Source organism: Odontesthes bonariensis, chromosome 18 (assembly GCF_027942865.1).
Source record: "Odontesthes bonariensis isolate fOdoBon6 chromosome 18, fOdoBon6.hap1, whole genome shotgun sequence".
Taxonomy (NCBI): domain Eukaryota; kingdom Metazoa; phylum Chordata; class Actinopteri; order Atheriniformes; family Atherinopsidae; genus Odontesthes; species Odontesthes bonariensis.
The window spans coordinates 2,398,886-2,416,934 of record NC_134523.1 but is presented as its reverse complement, the minus strand read 5'-3'; the positions used below and the strand labels follow the sequence as shown (position 1 = coordinate 2,416,934).

The 18,049-nt window shown below is 44.7% G+C and overlaps 1 protein-coding gene across 1 annotated transcript; it reads left to right on the top strand.

Annotated features, from left to right (window-relative positions):
* The first annotated feature begins 6,526 nt into the window (after positions 1-6,526).
* tmem170b (transmembrane protein 170B) lies at positions 6,527-13,066 on the top strand. The gene is made up of 3 exons (XM_075449681.1): positions 6,527-6,865; positions 10,968-11,138; positions 12,641-13,066. The coding sequence occupies exons 1-3, from the start codon at positions 6,775-6,777 to the stop codon at positions 12,769-12,771; spliced, it is 393 nt and encodes a 130-aa protein (XP_075305796.1). The 5' UTR covers positions 6,527-6,774; the 3' UTR covers positions 12,772-13,066.
* The last annotated feature ends 4,983 nt before the right edge of the window (positions 13,067-18,049 follow it).

Sequence of the window (18,049 nt, the reverse complement as noted above, 5' to 3'; positions counted from 1 at the left end):
GATCGGCTGATTCGCCAGTCACATGACTAATCAGCCATCACATCACATGATCGCCCTTGCATCTGGAGCATGCGCAACTGCTTAGAAAACACGACCTACAGGCGCATATTGCCTTACACACATGACGAATGATGAGAGAGACACTTGGACGGGAAAGTCCAAAGGCATTTGCAGTTTTCCGTAGTCTCCCTTCATCACTCAAGTAGTATAAGGTGCAAGCAACCTTGGTAAAAACGTCGATGGGCCGTCTCATTCTTGTTGTTTTCTTTTCCAGCTGTGGACGTAGTCGCTCGGACAGATTTATCAGGGCTGCTCTGGACATTCGAAAGTTCTCGCGCCATTCTTCGGCGACAACAACTTGGTCCACGAAATTGTCCCACCATGCGCTGCTTCTTCCCGGTCTAACCCGAAAGCGGCGCTCCATGTACGGCTTGCGTTGCGGATCCTCGTTTCTCACCGTTTACAACTGCTAAAATGGCCCGCCCCCACGGTGCCCACAGCTGTCATTTCCAACAGCGTCAATGCTGTTGTCTAGGACACTAAGGGCCTCTGTGTTGGTAAACACCATCTCAACCAGAGGTCCAAGGATGGAGTGAAGAGAGGGACAATCAGACTGTCCAATCAGAGAAATCTTATCCATATCCCTTGCAAGAACACAGCATCCAGTTCAACTATAACTAATCTCAAACACGCAGTACTCAATGTCAGATCTTTAAGTAACAAATCATTCTTAATTAATAGTTTTATTTCCTCTCACAATCTTGATTTTATGTTTTTAACTGAGACGTGGCTCGACAAAAACACAGCAAATGCAGTCCTGATTGAGTCTAGTCCACCTCACTTCAATTTTGTGTCTGAAACACGAGAAAACCAGAGGGGTGGGGGTGTTTGTGCCATGTTCAGGGACAATATACCCACCCACAAGTTGTCATTTGGGTTTTTTTCGTCATTTCAGTATGTGTCATTCAAAATGGAGATAAAACAATCTTCCATACTTTATATCACCATTTATAAACCACCACAGAATTGTTTTATTGATGATTTTACTGAACTACTTTCAATTGTGTGCACTGCTTTTGACTGTTTAGTCATAACAGGGGAATTGAATGTGCATGTGGACGTAGCGCATAACAAGCAAGCTAAAGAGCTCACTGGTGTCCTTGAAATGTTTGGTCTAACTCAGCATGTGACTGAGCCCACCCACAACAGAGGGCACACTCTAGATGTGCTCATTTCAAGGGGTGTTGTTATTTCAAACGTGAATGTCGTGGATGTTGCTTTATCTGATCATTTCTGTGTTTTCTTCGACCTATCTACTTTACCCAAAACACCAGCTGGGTCTGCAGTTGTTTGGGGAAGACTCATAAATGACAGAACAGGGACACAGTTTATGGAAATGATTAGGTTTGAGAACACCCTGTGTTCTGATGTTGATGATCTGTTGAACTCTTACACATCAAGTCTCTTAAATGTTTTGGATACCATTGCTCCTGTCAAGGTTAGAATGGTTAAAAGTAGGCAAAGGGCGCCATGGAGGAAAGAAGAGTCGGTCAGGGCACAGAAAAGGGAGTGCCGGAGAGCCGAACGGAAATGGCGCAAGTCAAAGCTCCAGGTTCATTATGAGACTTACAAAGAAAAGCTATGTGTGTTCAACCAGACTTTGCGTAGAACAAGGGAGAGTTATTTTTCTGAAATCATCAAAAACTGCAGTAACAACTCTCGTGTCCTGTTTGCTACAGTAAACAGATTAACAAACCCTCCAGTTTCACTGCCTTTAGAACTCATTTCTACATCCAAGTGTAATGAGTTTGCAATATTCTTTAATGACAAAGTTCAAGGCATTAAAAATGCAATAATTTCCACAACACAAATAACTACTCTGCAGCCAGCTAGACACCTAGAGTTGACACATTTCACACCTGTTACTGACAAAACAGTCAGAGACCATCTGCAGTCTGAGTTCATCAACGTGCTGCCTTGATGAGTTGCCCACTAGATTCCTAAAGTCTGTGCTGAGCAGTTTGTTACCACAACTTGCTCATCTAGTCAACATCTCACTCCAGACTGGAACATTTCCAAAGGCCTTAAAAACTGCTGTCATTAAGCCTCTTCTAAAGAAGAGCAATCTTGATGCCACAGTACTGAACAACTACCGGCCCATATCAAACCTGCCATTCTTAGGCAAAGTCCTAGAAAAAGTTGTATACCAACAGCTTAGTGACTTTCTCCTGTCTAACAATGCTTTTGATACTTTCCAATCAGGCTTTAGGCCCCACCACAGCACTGAGACAGCTCTGATCAAGGTGACAAATGACATCCGCCTGAACACAGATGCAAGTAGAGTCACAGTCTTAGTTCTGCTGGACCTGAGTGCTGCCTTTGACACAGTTGACCATGCGATCTTATTACAGAGGTTAGAAGACTGGGTGGGAATCTCTGGTCGTGCTTTAAACTGGTTCAAGTCCTATCTGGAGGACAGGAAATATTTTGTTGAAATTGGTAACTGTGTCTCAGACCAAATGGCTATAACCTGTGGGGTTCCCCAGGGGTCAATCCTGGGACCCGTATTGTTCAATCTGTACATGCTTCCACTAGGCCAGCTAATACGCAGCTATAATGTGTCCTACCACAATTATGCAGATGACACTCAGATCTACGTGTCACTGACGGCAGGAGAACACGGGCCTGTAGATACATTGTGTCGCTGCATCGAACAGATCAGTGTGTGGATGCAAAACAATTTCCTCCAGCTAAACTCAGACAAAACTGAAATCATTGTCTGTGGCCCACAGAAACAAAGAGAAAGTGTCATCAGTCACCTTGAGACTCTCTCTCTTAAACCTAACTATCAAATTAGAAATCTCGGGGTAATATTGGACTCAGACCTGAACTTTAACAGCCACATTAAATCTGTAACATCAGCAGCTTTTTACCATCTAAAAAACATCGCCAGAATCAAAGGAATAGTGTCTAAACCAGACTTAGAGAGACTGATCCATGCGTTTGTCTCCAGCAGGTTAGACTGCTGTAACGGCCTGCTCACTGGGCTCTAAACGGGCTGTAAGACAGCTGCAGTACATCCAGAACGCTGCTGCTCGAGTCCTGACTAGAACCAGCAAATACCACCATATTAGTCCAGTGCTCAGGTCTCTGCACTGGCTTCCTGTCGCTCAGAGAATAGACTTTAAAACAGCTCTGCTTGTGTACAAGTCTCTTCACGGTCAAGCGCCAAAGTACATCTCTGACATGTTAGAGCCATTTGAACCAACTCGGGCTCTGAGAACCTCAGGGAGGGGTCTCCTGCCCCAGGGAGGGGTCTCCTGCTGGGGCCCAGAGTCAGGACTAAACAAGGTGAGGCTGCATTTCAGTTTGATGCTCCTAACATCTGGAACAGTCTTCCAGAAGATGTGAGACAGGCCTCAACTCTGACAATGTTTAAATCCAGGCTGAAAACAGTTCTATTTAGCTGTGCATATGACACCTGAAAGTATTTTATCTGCACTCTTCACTTTTTAATTACTTAATGATTATTTTAATGGGTTTTAAATTTCTTTCTTTTTTAATTTCTTTCTTTTCTTTTATTTTTTTTTTATTCCTTTTTAATGGTTTTATTGCCTTCTTGTGATTTTATGTAGCTGTAAAGCACTTTGAATTGCCCTGTGTATGAATTGTGCTCTATAAATAAAATTCCCTTGCCTTGCCTAAAATCAGCATCGTATGCGAATGCTTACGTGGGCTCCGGCGTCTTTGAATCCTTCCACCTATGAAGTCGTATTCCAGTATTTTAATGTAAATGGACAGTGCATCCGCGATAGAAACGATATAGAAACAGATTAGTATAAATGGCACCTAAGTGAACCCCTGATCCAGCAGCTGGTAGAGGTCTGACTTTTTCCTGGAGAACCATTTTGTGATGCAAATGTATTACTCTGTTGAACGCATATTGTTTTGAGAAGCAAAACGCTTTATTTTTTAAACCCCAGCCAACTAGCCGGACTACCTTCATCAACACCAAAACGAGGCTGGAACTCTGCTCACAGGACGCAGCAGGGGGTAAGAAGATGTTCAGAAATGATGCTGCTGATATGGGATGTTACACAGCTTCATGTCAAAAGAGGCGAACTGTCCCTTTAAAGAGGCGAACTGTCCCTTTAAAGAGGCGTAGCAGCTGTTTTACTCAGCTAAAACAGCCACTTTGAGCCACAAGAGTGCAAGGTTTCTCACACTGATGACCAGGAGACGTGATCCATTGAAGTCCATTTATTACAGGTAGAAAATCTTCGGTTCTGGCTTCACTGGCGACATCACAGGCCTCTAAAAAAGGCCATTGGCTCTCACATAGCCCTTTAAACAGAGATAAAGCAGGAAGTAGAAAGCACTGTTTCACCATCTTCTTGTTGAGTAATCTCCTCACACGTGACATCCCCTCAAACTCTGACTCAGAGCTGAATCTAACTCTGTTAGATCTGATCCTTTAAAGCACGATAAAATCACACATCAGCGTGTGAACTCCTGATATTTCAGAGCATTCAGAAGTTGTGCATCTTGTGGTTCCTTCCTTCATCTTCAGCAGCAGTTTCTGAACACGTGACGGGGTTGAATTCCCTCGTCGTGCCGCAGCCTATTAGTCTGCATTTAGAGTAAAATCTGTAGATTAAATCGGTGTCATATGTCAGACGCTTCCTCTGAACTGGGTCGGCGCTTCTTAAAATACATCCTTCCTCAGAGAAATGTGCCAGAACATTTGTTTTCTGCGTAGCACCCAGGTTCCCTCAGACTGAGCCGGTCTGTCCCAGTCTTACCCACAAACCTCCATCTTTCAGTGCTCGCCTTCACTCTATTATTATTATTATTATTATTATTATTCTCTATTTTCATTCTATTCTATTGCTTCTTTTTCCTTTAATTGTTTACATATCTTTTATACTGTATGCTGATGAATAAAGTATCTATCTATCTATCTATCTATCTATCTATCTATCTATCTATCTATCTATCTATCTATCTATCTATCTATCTATCTATCCATCCATCTATCTATCTATCCATCTATCTATCTATCTATCTATCTATCTATCTATCTATCTATCTATCTATCTATCCATCTATCTATCTATCTATCTATCTATCTATCTATCTATCTATCCATCTATCTATCTATCTATCTATCTATCTATCTATCCATCGATCTATCTATCTATCTATCTATCTATCTATCCATCTATCTATCTATCTATCTATCTATCTATCTATCTATCTATCCATCCATCTATCTATCTATCTATCCATCTATCTTTCTATCTATCTATCTATCTATCTATCCATCTATCTATCTATCTATCTATCTATCTATCTATCCATCGATCTATCTATCTATCTATCCATCTATCTATCTATCTATCTATCTATCCATCGATCTATCTATCTATCTATCCATCTATCTATCTATCTATCTATCTATCTATCTATATTTAGTTCATCCTGTGCATAAACAGGTATAAACCTGAGTTTAAAGTGCTGTTAGTTTCTTATATTTGCCTGCTGGAAGCAAACTTGTCGGCTTGTTTTATAACATCAGGATAAACATGGAAATAAGAAAAGAGAGTTTTATTTCCTGATTATTTCCCCTTTTTGTGTGTGTTTTTTTTAAACGAATTAAAAAAAAGTATCTGTAGCCAAATTATGCAGGTGGTGGTGCAGACTGGACCGGTTCTGAACACGATGGCCCGAAGCAGAGAGGGTAAACGGCTCCTCCTGACAGTCAGAAAGGATTCATTTGGCTTATTTTAGTGCGTAAACTTCAGAGCATTATGGGTAAAAAATGTAAATAAAAATAAAAACCCCAGGATCTGTGAACCGAAAATAAAGAAAAATGATTAAAAGTTTTCAGCTGCGTCATCGTGGAGTTCATGAATACTGAGAATAAACTTTATTAGTTTTTAAAAACGTGTCACAAACAGAACAAAACTAAAGTTAAAAACGGGAAATAAAAAGGAAAAATAAGATCATTTTCATAGCAGTAAAATAAAATACCAGCAGTAAAAGCAAGAATTACAAATATACAAAAAGACACAACAGAACATCTTAAACAGACAGCACACAGATGACTGGAACTGCTTTTTAAAGGAGGTGTTTGCTGCCCGGCCCTAATAAAAAAGAATTACATCTGGAATTTAAACCCATTTACTGAATATTCATGTTTTCCTTGTGAGATGTTTGAGCTTAAACATCAACAGATATTTGGAAGATTTTAAGTTTCAGTATGTTTGACGCCGGTTTAACCTTTAAGTCGCCACTAATTGCGTTTTATCAGGTGTTTTGGTTGTCATAGCAGCAGCCAATCAGAAGGCTCCAGCATCCAGGTCTTTATTCCGTTAATTAGTCCTTACTTTAACAGCCCGTTAATTGGCGTCTGATCAGTAAAAGCCGTCGCGGTGAAACGTGATAACGTGCTACGTCACGGATGTCGTCCCACCAATGCTCGCCGACGCCACGCGCACGGTCTTTGTTCCCGTTGACGTGTCACCGGCAGCCGTGCCCCCCTCCCGGAGAGGACCGCTGGCCCTTTAAGGGCCGTGCAGCCGCTGGAGGACGCGCGTCTGCCCGCCTGCGCCGCCGCTGCCGCCATCCCCGTCATGGCCTCCGCACCGCCGACACCGCACAGGATGCACCGACCCGCCAGAGGCGCTTCCCTTCCCGCAGCGGAGACGGACGTGAAGCCGAAGCAGCGGCACCGGTAGAGGCGCGCCGCGCCGCGGCGGCGGAGGCGGAAACATGACAACGAGCCGGGACTATTCCGTCAACCTGTCGGTGCAGCAAGTGCTGAGCCTGTGGGTGCAGGGCACGGCGCTGCAGCACTTCACAGGTACGTGCGTGTGTGCGATGAGCGGCGGGGCCGTGTGCGTGTGTCCGGCGGAGGAGGCGGCGGCCGGTGCGCGCCGCGTGCCGCCCGCACCGGCCGCCGCTCGCGGTGCAGCGCGTCCATTTTAAAGCTCCGTAAACCTTATTGTGACGGGTCTGTTTGAGCTGGAGGGGCAGGAGGGGCAGAGAAGGTGGCAGGAGGGGCAGAGAAGGTGGCAGGTGGGGCAGAGAAGGTGGCAGGAGGGGCAGAGAAGGTGGCAGGAGGGGCAGAGAAGGTGGCAGGAGGGGCAGAGAAGGTGGCAGGTGGGGCAGAGAAGGGGCAAGATGCCCAAAGAAGGGGCAGGTGGCGCCTCCTCTCCCCCCAGCTGCTGAATGATAACCCGGGTCTTCTCTGGAATAAGCTTCAGTGGTTCCCTGTGAATGATTCTGTCCCGTTATCAGCATCTTCTGAGCCGGGTGTGTCGGAGCTAGCCTGGGCGAAAGCCGACTGTTGACTTTGTCAAACAGTTTGGGAAAACCCAAGAGGAATCCGTTTCCATGGAGTGCGGGACCTTACCCAGCAACTTAAATTCATTGGAGTTCCCTTAACCAATCAGTAATGTTTAGAAATGACGTTGGTTATGCGCCGAGGTTCATGCTTACTCTCGCGAGGCTCTAGCTCGCGAATCACGCTTCCCACATCTGCTTTCATTATACCGGTACCATTTGAGAAATCAAACTTTTCCCAAAGCCAGTTGGAAGGAGAGCTACGACATCCTTGCCACTAACAAAGTTGACGAGGCATTCCTCTTGCTCTTGTTTTAATTGTGTAATGCTCTCCAGAGTTGAGACAACTTCATGGATAGCTTCTAGCGTTCTTCCGTCGCCATGTTTATTTCCGCTGCGGTTAAACTACAATTATCTGGACTACAATGGACTCCGCGCGTGAGTTCTGCGTAATCCACTCGCAACTGTTTGCTGATTGGCAAAACACTGAGCGAACCGAGGTAGGGGGGTTGGGCCAGACTATGTGCGGAGCCAAAATCTTTGGGCGGAAGTACGTAGGATGGCGTCGCCAGGCTATGTCGGAGTGAGGCTCCAGCCTGAGCTGCAGTTTGAGGTGACAGCAGCTGTCTGCTGAGTGGAAAACATGAATAATAACATTTCCAGGTGAAAGTGAGGCACACCTGATGTTTTAAGGAGCATTTTGTTCAAATCAAGTTGCACTTTTTTCCGTTAAATGTTTGAGAATCTAAATTTTAGGGGAAAACGCGCAGAAACGGGAACCTGAACTGATGCTGAGTCAGCAGGAAGTAGAAACTTTGCAGAAGTCGTTCTGCTGCAGAGGGCTGCAGGACGGGGGGGTGCACGGCCTCCAGCTTCAGCCCCACGGAGGTGAAAAAGCCCCCCGGCACCTCGGATAGAGTCGGGCAGAGCGAGCAGCCGGCACCACAGAACCAGAAGCAGATTTTTAACATTCTTCTGGTTCCTCCGAGGCCCCCGGAGAACTGCTTAAACAAATAATTTCCTGTTTATGAGCTGTGTGTTGCAGCAGTTTCACTTCAGGAAGCCATAAAAAGAACATTTTTAAACCGATGTGATCTCAGGACGTCGGTTTTGCTTTGTCACAAACGTCTTTATGGAGATTTTTATCGTCTTTTCTAAAGTTACAGTAAAATCCACAAAATAGGATTAAAAAACTGTGTTTCTGTGACCTGAGAATGAACCCGTTTTTTCCATATTTCCGCCCTCAAAGGGACGAAGGATCCAATTCAATTTTATTTATAAAGAACCAACAAATATCATCTCCAGTTGCTTCAAAGATTCGGTCCAATTCACACGGAACCGATTTAAATAAAGTAGCCGAGCTGAGGAGAACCAGCAGAAACTTCTCTGATCCGTGCACGAGGCGACTGTGGGAAGAAACAACCGCTTTCAACAGGAAGTCATTTACAGCTTTGAAAATAACGTGACAAAATTCTTTGTTTAACGGTAAAGGTCTGGCTGCACTTTGTTTACTTTGTTTTGCCATCACAGCAGAAACATGGCGTCGAAACCGCATCCTTCCCATACTTCTCCTACTAACTTTCTGAGTTAGTATGCGAGTTTGAGTAAGCAGAAGTTCCCGGATGCATACTAGATTCTCTGAAATGTTGGGTATGCATCATGAGGTTACTACTCATACTCAAACTACCCAAGATGCAACGTAACGAGACGTCGCCGATCGTCATTTCCTGTCAAAACGACAGTTTCAAGCTAGCTACAACGAGGGTAGGGTCACTTCCTGTTTTCAAAACAAAAGCACCAATTGTATGGTAATGGCTTTCCCTGTGATAAAAGGCAACGGGTATTTTATTTTGTGAAAATAACAGGAAGTGCGTTAGCTCACTGCGGCTAGCTTTAGTAGCGCTGAATTTGTGGGAACAAAATTGTAAACAGCCGGTATTTTGTCAGGTTTTCAACACGTTGGGGATCTAAACGACTACTTTCTCGCCTGAAAATGTTTCAAATGTTGCTAAAGTTTACAGAGTTTAGAGCTTAAGGGAAATCAGCTTCAGGTCGGCGGATTTCGGCTCGGGCAGGAGCGAAATGCATTGTGGGTAAACGCTCTGCATACTGTCTGATCGATGAGTATGCAGTATGGAAGTATAACCATACCGGGTTAACCAGCCGGGCACAAACCTCCCTCCAGAGCATCCTGTACGCTGACCTCAGCAGGTGTCGAGCTGAACGTGTTTATCGTGTTCAGATGCTTTCATTGGTCAGCGTCACTGTCAGCCACTATGATGAGAGATTCGGGTTCTGGATGCAGCGCCGTCTGAGGGGTCAGAGGTCACGGGGGTCCAGCTCAGGCTTTCTCCCTCGTTCTTTACGCTGAAACTCCTCCAGATTCCCTGAATGCTTTGATGATATTCTGCTCTGCAGAGGCAGAAATATGCAGATCCCTTCCAGTCTTTCTCTGAGGAACATTGTTTTAAACACATTTGTGGACAAACTGGAGATCCTCTGAACATCTCTGCTCCTCACAGACTCATCATGGAGGCTGTAGGACCAGATCCTGGGTAAAATCAGCACTAAATTGTCGGGTCCCGACATTTTATGCTATTTTTTTTAAATCTTCAAGAGGCCTGAAATTGGAACGTTTGCTTCCTGCCCTTCATCAGAACTTCCATCACGCCGTTCAGTCGGATCCATATCTGGTCTCCGGGCCATCCTTCGCTGCAAATGTGTAAATGCTGGTAGAAAGACGTCAGCGTGTGATTGGACAGTGAGGTCTGTGTGCCGGATAAAGGGTCGTTGTGTCGCCGCCTGTCACAGCTCTCTCGGCCTGACAGCCGGATCGATGAGCAGATGCAGGCGGTTAAATGGATGAGCTGAGGGGCCTGATAACTGAAGGCTCTGCCTCCCAAACTGGCAGCTGGTTCCACAGAGAGGGGCCTGATAACTGAAGGCTCTGCCTCCCAAACTGGCAGCTGGTTCCACAGAGAGGGGCCTGATAACTGAAGGCTCTGCCTCCCAAACTGGCAGCTGGTTCCACAGAGAGGGGCCTGATAACTGAAGGCTCTGCCTCCCAAACTGGCAGCTGGTTCCACAGAGAGGGACCTGATAACTGAAGGCTCTGCCTCCCAAACTGGCAGCTGGTTCCACAGAGAGGGGCCTGATAACTGAAGGCTCTGCCTCCCAAACTGGCAGCTGGTTCCTCAGAGAGGGGCCTGATAACTGAAGGCTCTGCCTCCCAAACTGGCAGCTGGTTCCACAGAGAGGGGCCTGATAACTGAAGGCTCTGCCTCCCAAACTGGCAGTTGGTTCCACAGAGAGGGGCCTGATAACTGAAGGCTCTGCCTCCCAAACTGGCAGCTGGTTCCACAGAGAGGGGCCTGATAACTGAAGGCTCTGCCTCCCAAACTGGCAGCTGGTTCCACAGAGAGGGGCCTGATAACTGAAGGCTCTGCCTCCCAAACTGGCAGCTGGTTCCACAGAGAGGGGCCTGATAACTGAAGGCTCTGCCTCCCAAACTGGCAGCTGGTTCCACAGAGAGGGGCCTGATAACTGAAGGCTCTGCCTCAGGCTGTGGTGGTTCTGACGGTTCTGTTTCTGATGATTCTGTCTGTGCTTCCCCCCCTCAGAGATGTGGTACTGGGTCTTCCTGTGGTGTCTCTTCTCCTCGCTCTTGGTCCACGGCGCCGCCGGGCTGCTGATGTTGGTGATGCTGCAGCGCCACCGGTGGGGCCGCCTCATCACGCTGGTGCTGCTCAGCGTCGGCTTCCTCGCCTCCCTCTGCGGCGGCGTCATCACCAGTGAGTCGTGTGACCCGTCCTCATCAAGCCTGATGTTTGTTTTGTTTGTTTGTGATGAAGAAAAGGAGGCGTCCATGTTTGTTTGTGATGAAACAAAGGAGGCGTCCATGTTTGTTTGTTTGTTTGTGATGAAGAAAAGGAGGCGTCCATGTTTGTTTGTTTGTTTGTTTGTGATGAAACAAAGGAGGCGTCCATGTTTGTTTGTTTGTGATGAAAAAAAGGAGGCGTCCATGTTTGTTTGTTTGTGATGAAAAAAAGGAGGCGTCCATGTTTGTTTGTTTGTGATGAAAAAAAGGAGGCGTCCATGTTTGTTTGTTTGTGATGAAAAAAAGGAGGCGTCCATGTTTGTTTGTTTGTGATGAAAAAAAGGAGGCGTCCATGTTTGTTTGTTTGTTTGTTTGTGATGAAACAAAGGAGGCGTCCATGTTTGTTTGTTTGTTTGTGATGAAACAAAGGAGGCGTCCATGTTTGTTTGTTTGTGATGAAACAAAGGAGGCGTCCATGTTTGTTTGTTTGTTTGTTTGTGATGAAACAAAGGAGGCGTCCATGTTTGTTTGTTTGTGATGAAACAAAGGAGGCGTCCATGTTTGTTTGTTTGTGATGAAAAAAAGGAGGCGTCCATGTTTGTTTGTTTGTGATGAAAAAAAGGAGGCGTCCATGTTTGTTTGTTTGTGATGAAAAAAAGGAGGCGTCCATGTTTGTTTGTTTGTTTGTGATGAAACAAAGGAGGCGTCCATGTTTGTTTGTTTGTGATGAAACAAAGGAGGCGTCCATGTTTGTTTGTTTGTTTGTTTGTGATGAAACAAAGGAGGCGTCCATGTTTGTTTGTTTGTGATGAAACAAAGGAGGCGTCCATGTTTGTTTGTTTGTGATGAAACAAAGGAGGCGTCCATGTTTGTTTGTTTGTGATGAAAAAAAGGAGGCGTCCATGTTTGTTTGTTTGTGATGAAAAAAAGGAGGCGTCCATGTTTGTTTGTTTGTGATGAAAAAAAGGAGGCGTCCATGTTTGTTTGTTTGTGATGAAACAAAGGAGGCGTCCATGTTTGTTTGTTTGTGATGAAAAAAAGAAGGCGTCCATGTTTGTTTGTTTGTTTGTTTGTGATGAAACAAAGGAGGCGTCCATGTTTGTTCGTTTGTTTGTTTGTTTGTTTGTGATGAAACAAAGGAGGCGTCCATGTTTGTTTGTTTGTTTGTGATGAAACAAAGGAGGCGTCCATGTTTGTTTGTTTGTTTGTGATGAAGAAAAGGAGGCGTCCATGTTTGTTTGTTTGTTTGTGATGAAACAAAGGAGGCGTCCATGTTTGTTTGTTTGTTTGTGATGAAACAAAGGAGGCGTCCATGTTTGTTTGTTTGTTTGTGATGAAGAAAAGGAGGCGTCCATGTTTGTTTGTTTGTTTGTTTGTTTGTGATGAAACAAAGGAGGCGTCCATGTTTGTTTTATTTGTTTGTTTGTCCACGGATCATTATTAACGCCGCCGCTGTGTGTGTGTGTCCTGCCTCAGGCGCGGCGGTGGCGGGCGTTTACCGTGTGGCGGGGAAGGACATGGACCCGCTGGAGGCTCTGGTGCTCGGCGTGGGTCAGACCGCCCTCTCCGTCATCGTTTCCTTCTCTCGCATCATGGCGACACTGTGAGGAAGACTCTGAGCGGGACGAAGGGCGGGCGCTGTGGGCGGGCGTCGTGTCAGACAGGAGGCGGAGCCTCATTCCTGCAGTTCTTTGTGCCAAATGCCTCCTGATGACGGACGTCTGGAAAACCATCGACTTTTAACCTGCGACACGGCGGCGAGGACGACCAGTAAAACATTTAGCCGGTGTCCACCTCCTCATCTGATGTTTTTAACGAGTCGCTTCAAAGCCGCAGCTCGCCAACACGAAGAAGCGATCAGAGGAGGAAAACGACTTCCGTTTGATCCGTCCTGATCCATCGATCATGTGCCAACAGGAAGTTCTTCCATCGGGTCGGGAGGCGCCAAAAACCAGAACCAGCGTCTGCAGCGTCTGATCCAAGAGGAAACGATCAAAACTGAGCTTCAACACAAAGGCACAAAGCAGCAGCAGAAGAAGAAGAAGAAACAGAAGAAGCAGCAGAAGAAGAAGAACAGGAGCTTCCTGAAGTTTCCTCTTTTAAAACCTAGGCTGTGTTCGAAAACCGCATACTACATACTTACATACTACATACTTATATACTGCATACTACATACTTGCATACTACATACTTACATACTACATACTGCATACTTGCATACTGCATACTACATACTTACATACTACATACTTATATACTGCATACTACATACTTATATACTGCATACTACATACTTGCATACTACATACTTACATACTGCATACTACATACTTATATACTGCATACTGCATACTTGCATACTGCATACTACATACTTACATACTACATACTTATATACTGCATACTACATACTTGCATACTACATACTTACATACTGCATACTTGCATACTGCATACTACATACTTGCATACTACATACTTGCATACTGCATACTACATACTTACATACTACATACTTATATACTGCATACTACATACTTGCATACTACATACTTACATACTGCATACTTGCATACTGCATACTTACATACTTGCATACTACATACTTGCATACTGCATACTACATACTTACATACTACATACTTATATACTGCATACTACATACTTGCATACTACATACTTACATACTGCATACTTGCATACTGCATACTACATACTACATACTTATATACTGCATACTACATACTTATATACTGCATACTTGCATACTACATACTTACATACTACATACTTATATACTGCATACTACATACTTACATACTACATACTTATATACTGCATACTATATACTGCATACTTGCATACTTGCATACTACATACTACATACTGCATACTGCATACTACATACTGCATACTACATACTGATCGATCAGACAGTATGCAGAGCGTTTACCCACAATGCATTTTGCTCCTGCCCGAGCCGAAATCAGCCGGCCTGAAGCTGATTTCTCTTAAGCTCTAAACTCTGTAAACTTTAGCAACATTTGAAACATTTTCAGGCGAGAAAGTAGTCGTTTAGATCCCCAACGTGTTGAAAACCTGACAAAATACCGGCTGTTTACAATTTTGTTCCCACGAATTCGGCGCTACTAAAGCTAGCCGCAGTGAGCAACGCACTTCCGGTTATTTTCACAAAATGAAATACCCGTTGCCTTTTATCATAGGGAAAGCCATTACCATACAATTGGTGCTTTTGTTTTGAAAACAGGAAGTGAACCTACCCTCGTTGTAGCTAGCTTGAAACTGCCGTTTTGACAGGAAATGAGGATCGGCGACGTAACGTTACGTTGCATCTTGGGTAGTTTGAGTATGAGTAGTAACCTCATGATGCATACCCAACATTTAGGAGAATCTAGTATGCATCCGGAAACTTCTCGCTTTCTAAAACTCGCATACTAACTCAAAAAGTTAGTAGGAATAGTAGGAGTAGTAGGAGAAGTATGCGGTTTGGAACACAGCCCAGCACCTTGTGTTGGTTCCTCTCTGCTTCTCGACTGATTCTCCCCACCAGCCGGGTCAGAACCGGAGAGGCCTTTCAGATGAGAGGTGAAACATCTTTAAAGACCCCAGAAGAAGAAGTCCAGCTGGCCTGATTCAGACATGAAGCTGCAGCAGAAGAAGACGAACAAACCGGCTGGTAGAATAACCAATGTGGAGCCAGAATCTGCTTTCAGGCGCTCAGAACGCTCAGCATGGCGACAGGAAACCAGCAGGGTCGTTGTTCGGCTCGACTTGTGTCTTCATCCATCAGAAGATGCTAAAGGTGAAAACTTTAATGTGTTCTGGGACCCGTAACAACAGGAAGTCAGAAATCTGACTTTCAGTTGGGCCGTTTCAGCTGTTTCGCTTTAACAAACTTCATCGGATCTAAACTATAACTGCGTTGTTTAAGCTTCCTGAAGCTCTTCATAGGAAAATGTTGTTTCCTCTTTGTTGCCAAAGGACACAAGAAGTGGGCTGAAAATCAGTGGCAGCAGGTCTGATGGAGGGATGAATCCTCCCCAGAGTCCGGAGCTCAACATTACTGAAGCAGTGTGGGATCATGTTGGAACATGTTTCAGTGAATCTCTGCAGCTGTTACCATGGAAACATCTGCAGATATTCACTTTAAAGCTGCTCAGAACTGAACTAACTCTGGTTCTGCCTCAGATTCTGGGTTTATGTTCATGTTGGAACATGTTTCAGTGAATCTCTGCAGCTGTTACCATGGAAACATCTGCAGATATTCACTTTAAAGCTGCTCAGAACTGAACTAACTCTGGTTCTGCCTCAGATTCTGGGTTTATGTTCATGTTGGAACATGTTTCAGTGAATCTCTGCAGCTGTTACCATGGAAACATCTGCAGATATTCACTTTAAAGCTGCTCAGAACTGAACTAACTCTGGTTCTGCCTCAGATTCTGGGTTTATGTTCATGTTGGAACATGTTTCAGTGAATCTCTGCAGCTGTTACCATGGAAACATCTGCAGATATTCACTTTAAAGCTGCTCAGAACTGAACTAACTCTGGTTCTGCCTCAGATTCTGGGTTTATGTTCATGTTGGAACATGTTTCAGTGAATCTCTGCAGCTGTTACCATGGAAACATCTGCAGATATTCACTTTAAAGCTGCTCAGAGCTGAACTAACTCTGGTTCTGCCTCAGATTCTGGGTTTATGTTCATGTTGGAACATGTTTCAGTGAATCTCTGCAGCTGTTACCATGGAAACATCTGCAGATATTCACTTTAAAGCTGCTCAGAACTGAACTAACTCTGGTTCTGCCTCAGATTCTGGGTTTATGTTCATGTTGGAACATGTTTCAGTGAATCTCTGCAGCTGCTTCCTGTTTTAATGGAAACGTATAAAGAAATGAGGCTGATCAGGAGTTATTGTCCATTATTTTTAAAGGATCTAACATGCAGGCAGATCACTTAAAGGGACAGTTTGCCTCTTCTGACAGGGCCAAGAGATTGTGAGGTCTGGCTTTTTCCTGGAGAACCATTTTGTGATGCAAATGTATTACTCTGTTGAACACATATTGTTCTGAGAAGCAAAACGCTTTATTTTTTAAACCCCAGCCAACTAGCTGGACTACCTTCATCAACACCAAAACGAGGCTGGAACTCTGCTCACAGGACGCAGCGAGGGGTAAGAAGATGTTCATAAATGATGCTGCTGATATGGGATGTTACACAGCTTCATGTCAAAAGAGGCGAACTGGCCCTTTAAGGCTGCAGCATCGCAGCAGGACGGTTCAGTTTTCCTCCATCAGGCTCAGATTCTCCTGTTTGCACTTTGTTCTGTGGCTCAGAACGCCACCTTTTCCCGGGTTTAGTTTCTGAGTCTCACTGACGTTAATCGGGCTGCTTTCAGCACCGAGTGCGCTGATGATGATGATGATGATGATGATGACTCTGACAGGAAACTGATGAAGATTGTGCTTAAAGCTGCTGAGTCATGCTCAGTTCCCATCATTCCTCCCAGCAGGTGGAAATGCCAAAGTTTTCTTCACACTCAGCTTTATTCCTCACCCGACGTTTAGTTGTTTCCTTCAGTTTAGGGAACATTTGCACCTTCAGCATCCAGATGTGTGAGCCAGAGGTTTTCTGGCTCTGTATTATGTAATCGACCTGGCTCACCTTCAGTACTGGCTCTGCCCACCGGGGGGCGGCGTTGCACAGGGATGGAGGACGAGCAGAAGATGTTTCTGGGATGTGAGTGTCTGAGTTTTGAATGTTTCGGGGCCCAAACCCGTTCTGAGGGTCCGGATGTACAGACGACCCGACAAAGACGAACACTGTTCATGATGTACAGCGTTTCCTTTTTTAATTTTGTACCTGCAGGACCGCTGATATTTCTAACTTCTGCCTCTTTCTGTACAAACTCTCCTCCTGTTCTGTACATAATAAAGATGTTTTTCAGTTTGTCTGCTCAGGTGTGCTGTTTCAGGTCCGATTGGCTCACTTTACCAGGACAAAGTGACTGAAATAACTGATTTAAATCAGATTTGTTTATAACTTGAGTTCTGTTGTGGCCTGAGATGGGTTCTGGGGACCTTTTAAGGTGATTAAAAACGGTTCTGACACGTGGCTCAGAACAACAGATGACACCTGGATTCAGTCTGTTTTGGAGGTTTATTGCCAGTAAACGTAGATGTTCTGACAGTTTTAGTCTCCGGGCTTCAGCACCAATAAGTAAAACTTTCTATTCATCGTGAGAGGAAAAAGTTTTAATATCAGAAACGCAGTTTAGAGGAGAGTCCAGCAGAACTGTAAGAGTTAAAGTGTGCCTGTAGTGCTGCCGACAGCCGCGCCTGTTACGCTGTTTGCTGCTCGGTCTGCACAGCAGGCAGTGATACGAAGGGAGAGAAAATAGGGCCAAGAGATTGTGAGGTCTGACTTTTTCCTGGAGAACCATTTTGTGATGCAAATGTATTACTCTGTTGAACGCATATTGTTCTGAGAAGCAAAACGCTTTATTTTTTAAACCCCAGCCAACTAGCCGGACTACCTTCATCAGCACCAAAACGAGGCTGGAACTCTGCTCACAGGACGCAGCAGGGGGTAAGAAGATGTTCATAAATGATGCTGCTGATATGGGATGTTACACAGCTTCATGTCAAAAGAGGCAAACTGTACCTTTAATTAGATTAAACATTTTAATCTCTTGCCCAGCCCTAGTATCTATCTTTACTTACGGTGTTGTTTTGGATGTAAACATATTGGATTGGACTTCTTTTAGAGCGCGGCAGCCATGTTGGATTTTGAGGATGGTTAAGTTCCTCCGCCGAACGTGGAAATTTGAGTTTGAAACGGCGTATTTCTTCATGTTTGGCTCCAGCAG

Coding starts and splice junctions, on each gene's coding strand:
- tmem170b (XM_075449681.1), top strand. CDS start 6,775: ATGACAACGAGCCGGGACTATTCCGTCAACCTGTCGGTGCAGCAAGTG. Junction 6,866..10,967: donor GGCGCTGCAGCACTTCACAG/GTACGTGCGTGT, acceptor TCCCCCCCTCAG/AGATGTGGTACTGGGTCTTC. Junction 11,139..12,640: donor CTGCGGCGGCGTCATCACCA/GTGAGTCGTGTG, acceptor GTCCTGCCTCAG/GCGCGGCGGTGGCGGGCGTT.